Source organism: Petaurus breviceps, unplaced genomic scaffold (assembly GCF_028583685.1).
Source record: "Petaurus breviceps papuanus isolate PSGF00001 unplaced genomic scaffold, PetGlider_PUasm1.0 98, whole genome shotgun sequence".
Classification (NCBI taxonomy): Eukaryota; Metazoa; Chordata; class Mammalia; order Diprotodontia; family Petauridae; genus Petaurus; species Petaurus breviceps.
This window is the reverse complement of record NW_027187460.1, coordinates 34,242,827-34,254,926: the sequence shown is the minus strand read 5'-3', so window position 1 is coordinate 34,254,926 and position 12,100 is coordinate 34,242,827. Positions and strand designations below refer to the sequence as shown.

Sequence of the window (12,100 nt, the reverse complement as noted above, 5' to 3'; positions counted from 1 at the left end):
GCTAGTCAAAAGCAGTGGAAGTTGAAAATTAGTCTTGGACCAAGGGTCATCATTTTTTTTTTTTTTTGAGCAATCGGGGTTAAGTAAATTGCTCAAGGTTACACGGCCAGTTATTTCTGGGTGGGTGCTAAGTGTTGGAGTCCGGATTCTATCCTCAGGTCATCCCGACACTGGAGCCGGTGCTCTTACTCACTGTGCTACCTGGCCGCCCCAAGGGTCATCATTTCAATTTTCTTCAAAATTCTTCTTTTCCTTGAGTCTTTCCCTCTAGCTGTGACTAACTTAAGGGTGGGGTTGACTTGCACAACTCTTTTGGAATATTTCTTTTTTAATCTGAAAGAATGACTGGAATATTAGCAGAGACAGGAAAAGGGCTAGGTAGCAGCCAGGGGATGTTAGTAGGGTCAGAGAGAGGCTTCCATTCCAAAGAAGGATACTTTTTAACGTTCTTTTGAAAAAAAAATATGTTGTCAATTCCAGGAAATACCATTCTGTCTCTATTTCTCTTTCTATAAATTCTGCACATAGTTATTTTGCATGTACCTATGTGTCTCCTTTCTCTCCCAAAAGAACATAAGCCTGTTAAGGGTAGGGATTGTTCCACTTTTGTCTTTGTATCCCGAAAGCGGTACAGGCCCCAGCATATAGGAACTATTTAAACTATTTAATAAATACTTGCTGATTGATTAAAGACTTTTCTTATACATCACAAATAACTCTGCATTCAACTTTAACCTGAAAGCTTCCAAAATGGGAGAATACACTACCTCCTGAAGCCACCCACTTGCTTTCTGAATAGCTTTAATTGTTAGGAAGCTTTCCTTCTGTCAAGGTTAAATTCACTCTTTGCAACTTCCGCTCAGTGGTTCATGTTCTGCCCTCTGGGTACAAACAGAACCAGATTAATCCCTCCTCTGAATGACAGCCCTTCAACTAATTGGAGACAGCTCTCACATCCTCAAGTCTTCTTCTCTCTTGGCTAAATATACCCAGTTCCTTTAACTGATCCCCATATGACATGGACTTAGGGATGAAGCAGCAGAGCACATGGGCATTTATTTTGTGCCAAGTTGGAAACAATAGTGGAAAGAATGGCGAATTGAGAGTCAGAGGACTAGGGTTCAAAAGCTAACTCTGTCACTCAATATTTGTGTACAACATGGCATAGTGGAGAGAGTACTGGATTGGGAGTCAGGAAGGCTTGCTAGAGTACCCATACCATATGCATATTAAACACTTATTACCTTTGTGATTTTAATTCACTTAACTTCCCCAAGGTTCAGCTCCCTCATTTGGAAAAGGAGGGGGTTGGATTAGATGGCCTCTAAGGGTCTTATTCAGTTCTAACTCTGTGATCTCGTTAAATATTTTTGTGGGAATCCCTAGGCAAGAGCTAAAGGATACTCTTTAACATTGATTTTCACTGATTAATGCCAGTCAGTTGATAAGGAGGGAGGGAGGGAGGATGTTTAAGACATATTATCATTTGTTTTTCTTTCATACTAACTGCTTTGAGATGCATCATTGAAAAAAAAAAAAAAACAGTCCTTTGAGCAGGCTGGTAGTGGCCACAGGATAATTCTTTTTCCACCAGGCCCACAGGGCGCTGCCCAAGATGCTTCTCACAGATGTGGAGGACTGTGGGCTGAGTTATTTTTACTGCTCCACAGGGTGACTATTAAAATGCACCGTTGAACATGAAGAATGTTATCCCACCACTGCAGAAATAAGTAATTGATGGATAGGGCCAATCAACTCTACTTAAAGAGTAGGGGCCAAACTCTGAGAAGGATATGTAACCTTAAAAAGAACCAATTTAGCAATCGAAGCAGACAGTTTTAGTCTCCTCAGGTAGAAAGAGCTTTTAGAATTTCAGGCTTGTAGGTCTCTTAGCTACAGGAAAAAAAAAATGTTAGTTATGACTTTAAAATGGAAAGGGTAATGCTGCATTTCCATCCAAGCTGTCACTCTTTTCTTGCTCCTTCTTGGGGGAAGGAACTGTGGAATGGTGAAAAGATCATGGGGCTCAGACTCAGATGGCCAGTTTCTCATTTCACCTCTGATGCTTTCTACCTGTGTACCTCTGAAGAAGTCAAAACCTTCCTGGACCTCGGTCTCCCCATCTGCAAAATAACAGGGTTGGACTGGGGGGCCTCTGAGGCCCCTCTTAGGCTTAGCTCTATAATCCAAGGGGACTGTACTTTAAAGTAAAGGTAAGCATTTAACAGATGAAGAGGGTGAGTGGTATCTCAGGCGTTAGAAACAATGGGAATAAGAGAATGGGGGCAGGAGGGTCCATGGTGTGTACAGGGGATGTAGAAAGTAGCTGGCCAAAACACTGGGTGAAGGAAGGAAAGTAAGAGGAAAGAAGGTTGGAAAGGTCAGACAACACTGGAAAACAAGCAAGAAATTAACATTTGTTAAGAGCTTACTGTGTTAAGTGCTTACTTAAGAGCTTCCTTAAAATCTGGTGATAGAAAGAAAGGTAAAAACTCAATCCTAGAACTCAAGGAGCTCACATTTTAATGGGGAAGAAAACATGCAAACAACTATATACATACATACAAGTCACACACACATATATATGCATACATGTGTGTATATATCAATCTATCATTTATATATATAATTGGAGGAAATCTCATAAGTAATCACTAGCCTAAGGGGGGGGGGCCTTAAATGCCAGACAAATGATAAAAATTTTATTCAGTAGGCAATAGGGAGTCATGGAAGAATTCTGAACAGAAGAGTGACATACTGGCTTGATACATAGTGCATATATACATGTGTACATGTTATCTATATATATACACATATGTATATATATATATATATCAGCCTATCATCTATCTATATATAATTGGAGGAAATCTCATAGTTAATCACTAGCCTAAGGGGGAAGGGGGGGCTTAAATGCCAGACAAGTGATAAAAACTTTATTCAGGAGGCAATAGGGAGCCAGCCATGGAAGAATTCTGAGCAGAAAAGTGACATACTGGCTCTATACTTAAGAAAGATTATTCATTATTATTCAAGATTGATTGGGAAAAATAAAAAGTGTATTTCTAAAGATGATGCTTCATTCTTCTGTGGGACAGTTAGCATTATTCTAATATGTGATCACAGGCTACTCTTTCTACCTTTGACTAGCTTTTCACAAAATAGATCCTAAGTGGAATGGAGAAAGGCAGAAAGCAAAGGACTGGAAAGTCACTGACAGTTTTAGAAAGGAAAACTCTAATCTTCTTAATGGATGAAGGGACAACTTTATTTTAGCTCTGCTCTTCATATGGCATGGTTTATTATATAAGATACTGTGTACTCCTATGGAGAGAATGGAATGTCAGGAAGCAAAAGATGAGTTCTTTGGGAATTCATATTCAAAGGAGAGATGAGAATGTCTCCCTATGATTTGGTTACCAGTGGTGTCAAACAAACAGAAATGGGCCACAAATCTGTACATAATGATCCTTGTGGGCCATATACTCGGTTAAAAATTTAGCATTATCTATGTTTTATTTTGTTTTTATTTATTTTGTTAAATATTTCCCAATCACATTTTAATCTGGTTAGGGATTCCCTTGGGGAGAGTTAGGGGCTTATCTGCTCTACCCATCAGACACCTAGATTACTACTGTCTCTTCCCTCTTCTGTGCATTCTGTACAAAACGAACTTGATTAATCTCTGAAACAAGCACTTTAACCTGTCCTTCTCCTGCTCAGAAATTTTGAAGAGTTCCTTATTGTCCATAGGATAAAAACCCACCCAACTCAGTCTGGCATCCAGAGTCTTCCACCTTCTATCCTCAAATCTACATTCTTAATCCATCTCTCCAGCCTTCGCAATATGAATTCTCTGCTTTCCCCAAACCATTCTACCACAGCCATGACTTGGCTTTCCACCTCTGTTTTATTGTTCATTCCATTCCTCTTTGTGGGACACCCCCCTACTCTTGCTGCCTATCCAAATAAGCAGCTGAGATAGTGGGTAGAATGATGACTTTAGAAAGACCTGTGTTCAAAATCTTTCACAGACTAACTCTGTGTCCCTGGACATGTCACATAACCTTTATAAGCCTCAGTTTCTATGTCTGTAAAACAAAACTGCTTTCACATGGGTGTTGTGAGTTTCAAGTGTAACAATGTATACAAGGCACTTTATAAACCTAAAGGTGTTATAGAGAAGTCAATTGTTATGGTTACTCAACAGTCCATGTTCAAAACCCACCTGTATGAAGCCTTCCAAAACTACTCTGGCCCTTTCACATCTCAACTTTCCCTATTGAGATTTCAATATATCATGAGTCAGCATAAAAAATTAAATGGGAATTTTGGGGGAGTTTTGTGGAAGTAACATATAACACAGAAAAAGTTTTGAAATTCAGAAATGTATAAGATACATGAATAGTATTGTATAACATGAATGTATTTTACCTTTTTATACCATAACAATTCAGACTTCTTCTCTGGTATGGAGGGCCAAAAATAATTTTACAGGGATTTTCCAGATCTCAGGAGGTGCCACACCCCTACCTCTTGACCAGTGGAAGGGATAACTGCACTTTTCTTTCTCTTTTCTGAACTCTTAAAGCACTTTTCACTTGTGCCTTTCATTTAGTACTTAGTTTTATTGGCTTGTAGAGTTAGTTTCATATGGATGTATTAACTACCCAATTTGAATGGAAACTTCTTGTGGTCAGGAACCATGAGAGTCTGCTTGTTTGTTCCCTTACACATTGTCTAACAAAATTCCCTGAGTTTGTAGTATACTAGGATTCAGGAAATTCAATTTATAGTGTGTAGTGTGAATGTTTAAATGAACTAATAATGAAACTGTCTGAGCTGTGGCTCTGCTACTTACCAGCTGAGGCAAATCACTTAACCTCTCTGGTTTCCTCATCTTCAAAATAAGGGAGTTGAACTATATGATTTGTATTTTCCAGCTCTAACAGTCAATGATCCCATACTGTTGTGCCATAAAAATTGACAAAAGGAATGATTTCAGAAAAAAATTTGGGAAGATTTGGATTAACTGAGGCAGAGTGAAGTGAGAAGAACCAAAAGAAAAACTATCTTAACAGCATTGTAAAAATGGACAACTTCGAAGAATTTAAAAATTCTGATCAATAAAATGAACAACCATGATTCCCCAGGACTGATGGTAAACTATGCTACCTACCTTCTGACAGAAAGGTTAGGGACTCCAGGTGTAGAATGAGACAAACATTTTTTTGGATGTGGCCATGGTAGTAGTTTGTTTTGTAAATGATCTGGTGGTACAAAATGGGAGAGATTCTAAAAGGCACACTTGAGGGGATAACTGCAGGCTATCCTGTGCCTTCAGTCAGACTATGGAGAAATCAGTCAAGTCACAGGTAGCCATATGAATTTTCATTAGAAGGAAAATGGCTACCCAGGAGGAATCCACTAAGAGGTCAGTTTTTCTCAGTCTTAGGACACTTGATAAGAAGTTCCCTTATGTTATTCTAAGAGATTGGGATAGGGACTGCACCATAGGATCTTATTAATAAAGGGAATTCTGTATTGTGGCAACTTCCTTTACCAAAGGAGGTCTGTATTTGCTTTGTAACTTTTAATATTACAGTTGCCCAGGACCTGAACCCAGATCTTCCTGGTTTTGATACCTCCCTTCCCTCCACTACAATATGCTTGAAAGGAAAAAATGATCATTCTTTAGGAAGCAAAACATTGCTCTGGAGGAGTGACCAAAGGTGAGGTCTACTTCCACAGCCTACATCCTTTCTTTCCTGGTTTGGCCCTCCATTTTTGGCCCCAGTTCTGTAAGTTCGAGAATTTATCTGCCCTTTCCTGTGCTCTACTATACTCACCTCAACCCACCCCATCCTGTCCTATCCCACACAGTCTCTTAGAAGCACAAAGAACCCTGGGACTTTTCTATTTTGACGAGTATATGGAAAAATCCCCTTTGTTAGTTTAAAAAAAATTATATATATGTATATATATATACATAAAATCTAATAAGGAACTAAGGGAGAATGAGAAATTGAAAACACAGAAACCAGTAAGTTTGCAAAGTATATCTTTGCAATATCCAGGCACAGCTTATGATGTGTCTGCCCCCTCCCCCTTTCCCCTCAGTCCTCTAACAGTTCACATTTAAAAAAAATCCTATTTTTTGTTATTTAAATTTTTTTTAGAGGGGGGAGGGCAGGAAAATTAGGGTTAAGTGACTTGCCCAAGGTCACAAGGCTAGTAAGTGTTAAGTGTCTGAGGCCAAATTTGAACTCAGGTCCTCCTGACTCCAGGGCCAGTGCTCTATTCACTTCGCCATCTATCTGCCCCCAGTTCACATTTTAGAAGCTTAAAAAAAAAGATAACTTTTAAGCTAAAAATATATTTGGGTTGGTTGGGCTTTCAGGCATGATGGGCCTCCTAGACCCTGCTTCCATATTGTATCTCCCAATTTGGGCAACAGTTTTAGTCTGCAGCCTCTGGACTCCTACAAGTAAGTCCTCTCTGATCTGGGATCCCCTGGGTGAAGAAAGGGTCTCCCTTGCTGATTCTAAAACTATTTCCTTCTGGTTTCGAACCACCCTGCATTAATTTTGAATATACTTTCTACCTCTTCTGAGGGTTGCTGAAAGTCACCAGGTCCCCAGGAGTTCTACCCTTATCCCTAAACTATATCTCTCAGATCTGGGAGGTTTGTCTAGAAATGCTCACAAACTGTTCATTGAGGATAATTCTATCCCTTCGCCTACTGTTCTCACCTAACCTCTCAGTTTAGGGGTCTTTATGATAGGCACACCATACTTCCCTTTACCTAGACCCTAGCTGCATCATATTATTTCCCCCAACAGGCAGATGAACTCATCTATCTGGCATTGTCTCTCCCTCTCTTATCATATATTTCTTTGATAAATATCCTTTCTACAACCACCTTAGGGTAATTTTTTCTCTCTTTACTAGATAATTTTTTTGTCCAGACTAATGATTTCATCGTGGTAGAAAGCTCCCCGGTGAGGAAATATTCCCAATCAATACAGCTGAGCTACTGTTTTGCAACTTAAGTCTACTAAAGAATTTCCTAGGGTCAGTGAAAGACTAGTCCGGGGTCACACAACCAGCCAGAGCCGAAGGCTAGACTGAAACTCAGATTGTGCGGAGTCCTACATCAAAAGTATCTATTTAGATGATTATTTATATGAATTGCTGGTAAGAAAACCGAAAGACCTGAAGGAGTGTCCAAAAAAGCGAAAAGAGCGGTAAAGAAAAAAGGAATTGAATGAGAAGAGGTGAGGGGACTGGCTAAACAGCCTGAAGTCAATGACCCTACTAGCCTCTACTCAGTATTTTACTGGGGTCCAGAAAGACAGGGTTGGATGTTATGTATATGTATATGTTTGTGTATGTGTGTATATCATATACATACACACACATAGGATTACAATGGAGGGGGCAGGCCCCACTAACCCCCCACCCCCATCCCAGCACACCTTAGCAAAGAAAAACTTGATTGTTTACTTATGTTAATCACCAAACTAAAGCAAATCTAGTGCCCGAGTTAGGTGCGGGAGGGTGGCAGAAGCAGCGGAGGGAATCAAGCGGCACCCAGCTGTGTGCCTGTAGATTACAGAAACACTTCCACACCCAACCCAGCATGGCTTTAATTCTTTCGTTCTAGGCCATCAGGTGGGCTATCACATTCCAGGGAGTTGCATCACCTGTCACAAGTTGCAAAGTCTATTTCCCCGAAGCGCTGGGCTCGGCTTCTCTTCCTCTCACAGCTCCACACAAAGCAGCAGCACCACCACAAGGCCAGCAAGGAGTCTTCCTCCACCACCCCGATCCCGTGCACCCAGGCTTACAACAAATGGGTTCTTTACGGGGTCTCAGATGGAATGTTTTGTTCCATAGGATGGAGGGATAATGTGCCCGCAGTTGCCATGAAGAATTAATCATCTGGTTTGCAACCGTTCCCTCGCATATACAACGTTGTATATCCCCAAACCTGTAATAAATAGTTATTCCTAGGGTATTTCAATCGCAGTCCTAGTGGGGAGTGTAGAGGTGTTCAGGTTAATCAGCTCACGAAGAAGTAGTTTCTAAGGTACCCCAGGCACGGATGAAAGATTAGCTGCAGATTGAAGCTCCAGACCGTGTATGACTACAGGAAAGTCTAGAAAAAAATGTGGGCAGAAAACGACCTCACAGCTCTACAAGCAGCGCAATCAAGAATCCAGACTGACTGGACCTAGAGACGCCCTGCAGGAGTGGCGAACTTCTACACGAAACTGCCACATTTTCTTAGTAAAACTCCTTACCTTCAATATTCTCATTCTCATTCTCTCTCTCTCTCTCTCTCTCTCTCTCTCTCTCTCTCTCTCTCTCTCTCTCTCTCTCTCTCTCTCTCTCTCTCTCGTCTCATCACAAGTCTCCGCAGATCACACGTGTAGCCACAGAAAGGTCCTACACCTTGCCCAACCCCACCTACAAGGGGGGGGGGGGGGGGGGGCTCTTCTTTTTCCTACGTCCCTTGTCGGTCTCTGTCTCTTCAGTTGATTCGTCTAGAGTCAATCGCCAGACCCAAAGCGCCAGAGCTCGAATTCTCCTGAGAGAGAAGGTTGGGATTATCCTCTTCCTTCCAGTTTCCAACCACACTCCTCCCACCCCCCTTCACACCCCAGCCAGACCCCGATCTTCACTGTACTATCAGCCCAAGTGTAGTATTCATAAGCTCGGCTCGGGAAAGCGAGATGGGGGAGACCTGGGCTTTTCATTCATCCCTCCATTGACAATTGCAGGCTTCCTAGAGTGGGGAAGGTGGGGGGGGGGGGGGTTGAGGGTAGTGGGAGACAAAAGTTGTCAAGACGGCGTGGCCCCCGAAACCGAGTGCCTGTGTTTGTCAGCTTCGTGTGACTGTATGTGTGTGTGTGTGTGTTCATAGCGCGTCCCAGGAGGCATTAACCCCTTACCTTCCAACAGCACCTCTTTGCCGGCTCGCTTGAGCGCCTGAACCGCCTCGTCGTGGGTAGCGTCCCTCAGGTCGGCTCCATTCACTGACAGGATCGCGTCCCCAACGTACAGGGCCTGGGTCTGATCGGCCGCCAGTCCCTTGAAAATCTTGCTGATGAGGATGGGCATCTTGTTCTCTTTGCCCCCCTTGATGCTGATGCCCAGCCCCCCGAGCTCCTGTTTCAGCACCTTCACGCCCCGCTTCTGGTTGGCGATGGACTCGGGCACTTGGTCAGGCAGGTCAGTGAAGGCAGTGCGTACTCCCACTTGGGGGCTGCCCCCGCCTGGAGGCACAGGGGTGTCCAGGGACTGGTTCCCGCTCCCAGCCCCGCCACCGCCCCCGGGACCCCCGAGGCCGTGGCCACCGGCCCCGCCGCCACCGCTCCGGCAGAAAGAACCATTGGTGGTTCCACCGCCCCCGATGCCGTTGTAAGCCCCGGCGCCCTCCTCGCTGCTCAGGACCAGGGCGTCCTCGTTCAAGTTCACCAGAACTTTGTACCAGCGGTCCCGCACCAAAACTTCCAGCAGCCCGCTCCGCTGCCCCCGGCCGCCACCTCCCCCAGTCGGCGCTGCCGAAGCTGCTGCTGCTGCTACCGCCATCTTTCCAGCATTCTTAAAATACCATGTGATTGCAAAAGGGAAAAAAAGTGGGGAAGGGTGGGTGTGCTGGAGGGAAGGGGGTGGGGGCAGGCCAAGGGGTCCTGCGGGAGCAAGAAGACAGAGACCCGAGAAGGAGAGGCAGCGCCCGCCGCCACAGCCACCGCCGCAGGACTTCACTCCCGGAGTTCAGAGACACACTCCGCACGCACGAGTTGGCAAGCGCCAGCTAATCGCTTCTGCTGGTTCCCCCCTCGCCTGATCCGGGGCGGGGTGGAGCAACCTAAAAGAAGAAGGAGGTGGGGGTGGGGGGGGAGAGAAGCACCCTGCCGCCAATTGCAAAACCCCAAACCGAGGGGAGCTGCCGAACTGCAAAGAGCTGAGCAGGGTTTCTCTGGAAAGGGCACTCGGAGAAGGGCAGGGAAGGGACCTGGCACCGGCAGCTCACCTGTTCCAGCCGCCGCCACCGCCGCCGCAGCAGCAAAGGCAGGCAAACGCTGCACCACCCCACCGGCCCCCCTTCTTCCCCAACTAAGCGTAGCGGAGACCTGAGCCGAGGACTGCCCCCAAATCAGTGCCAAGAGTCCCCTCGCTACCTTGGCTCCCTTCCTCTACACAGACTTTTTTTCTCTCAACTCCTATCTTTTCAGCTGCTTTTCTCCCCAGTTTGCCTTGTTGAACCACATCTGTTATTATTCTCTCTCTTGGTCTAAACCTGCCACATCCTCTTCTAATTTTCCCCGTTTCGAAATAAACCTAGGGCCATCTCTTACTACTTTACTGCAACCTAATCCTTTCTTTCTCTGCCGAGCTCCGGTTCGTTTCTCGTCTTAAGGAATTTTGTTTGGAAGTCAAGGACAAGGGATCTCCGGGGCTAAGTGAGAAGGTAGCTTACACTCTCAGGAAAAAAAAAAAAAAACAAAAACCTAAGAAAAGGAGAACACTTCTGAGTGTCCAGATTTTAGGGTCAGCCTGGGGAAGTGCTCATAGTAGCCCTATTCTTTAAGGCTCTCCTTGTTCAGAGGACTTACCTCGTTCCAGGTCAAAGGAATGGAATTGGTTTTAGACCAAAGTCTGCTGTCATGAATTACTGTGGTCCCGGCTTCCTAGGAAAGGTTACCTTCCTGACTTCAACCCCATTTTGTTCTATTATTTTGTATGCTTTATTATTACATCATCTCTCCCTAATCCCATTCCAAACTTTACTTCCTTCCTTTTTCTTCTCCAAATAGGGCATATCAGGCTCCAGTGTTTGGAGGATTTGTTTTTTGAAGTTGGTTGGAACATGTTTTCTCATAGAGGAAAATGCTATAAAAGGTTGGTACATTCCCAGGCCAGGCCACAAAAGCAAGTTTCAAGCCTTTAAAGTGATTCTGTATAAACATTAGTTCTTATCATTATTATTTATGACTATTATTATTATTACAGAAGCAACAATGTTGTGGTGAAAAGAGTGCTCCTTAGTATGTTTTTGTTGTTGAGTCATTTCAGTCCTATAGGAGACCTAGATTTCAATTTTCCATTTTCAGTCCTAGCACTGCCACTAAAGGACCATGGGTAGGCCAGCTTCTCTCAGTTTCCTTTTGTGAAACAGGGGTTCAGGGTTGCTGAGAGAATCAAATGAAGTAACATTTGTAAAAATATTAAAAATAAAAAGTAATATTTGTAAAAATCCTAGCACAGTGTAATCTAATAGGCCATTATTAAATGCTTGTTCCATTCCCTTGCCTAGCTAGAGCTGTGGCTCTCAAAGTGTTATCTGTGGACATTCCCATCCCCACCCCAACAGTCCCAGAGATCTTTTCAGAAGGTTCATGAGGACGAAATTATTTTCACAATAATACTGATTCATTATTTGCTTATTAAAAAGCTCTTCCCTTTCCCCCCACTACTCAACTGTGTGAGGCCAGATTGTCTTCAGCAAAAACGTCACAACAGATTGAATGCAGAACAAGGTAGAGAATCTTGCATCTTCTGTTGAGCCAGACATTAAAGAGATTTTTAAAAATCTATAAAACCAAGCTATTTTTCCTCACTATTTTTTCTTTTGAAAAGTATAGTTATTTTTCATAAAATATTATCTATGTAATAGATTTATCATTATTTTTAATGAGGTAATAAATATTTTAAAAATTTATATTTTAATTTCAGATAAGGTAGGTATCAGTAGATATCCACATTAACAAAAATTCTTTAGGGTCCTTGATAGTTTTTCGAAGTATAAAGGATATTTGAGACCAAAAAAATTGAGAAGTGTTTCTCTAGAGCATTGAAAGGTAAAGCACCTTGCCTAGTGTCCCGTAGCTAGTATGTCAGGAGCAGGAGTCGAACCCTGGTATTATTTGCTACAGGGCCTGCCACCCTGCTTCTTTAACATATTTGTACAGGGGTTTATTGTTATTCTTATTCAGTATTCTTGGTAAAGATACTGAAGTGGTTTACCATTTCCAGCCTATTTTACACACACACACACACACACACACACACACACACACACACACACACA

At 43.2% G+C, this 12,100-nt stretch overlaps 1 protein-coding gene across 3 annotated transcripts in view; it reads right to left on the bottom strand.

Moving 5' to 3' along the window:
• SNTB1 (syntrophin beta 1) overlaps nt 1-10,457 on the bottom strand; it is a 320,298-nt gene extending 309,841 nt beyond the window's left edge. For 2 of the 3 annotated variants that reach the window (XR_011167045.1, XM_069081286.1), the window contains exon 1: nt 8,958-10,441. Coding sequence is in view for 2 of the 3 variants with exons in the window: in XM_069081286.1 (XP_068937387.1) it covers nt 8,958-9,597 (640 nt within the window). In the remaining variant the exon portion in view is untranslated. Of the gene's footprint in view, nt 1-8,957 lie in introns of all 3 variants that reach the window. The other variant, XM_069081287.1, reaches the window with a different exon arrangement.
• Nucleotides 10,458-12,100: the final 1,643 nt, after the last annotated feature.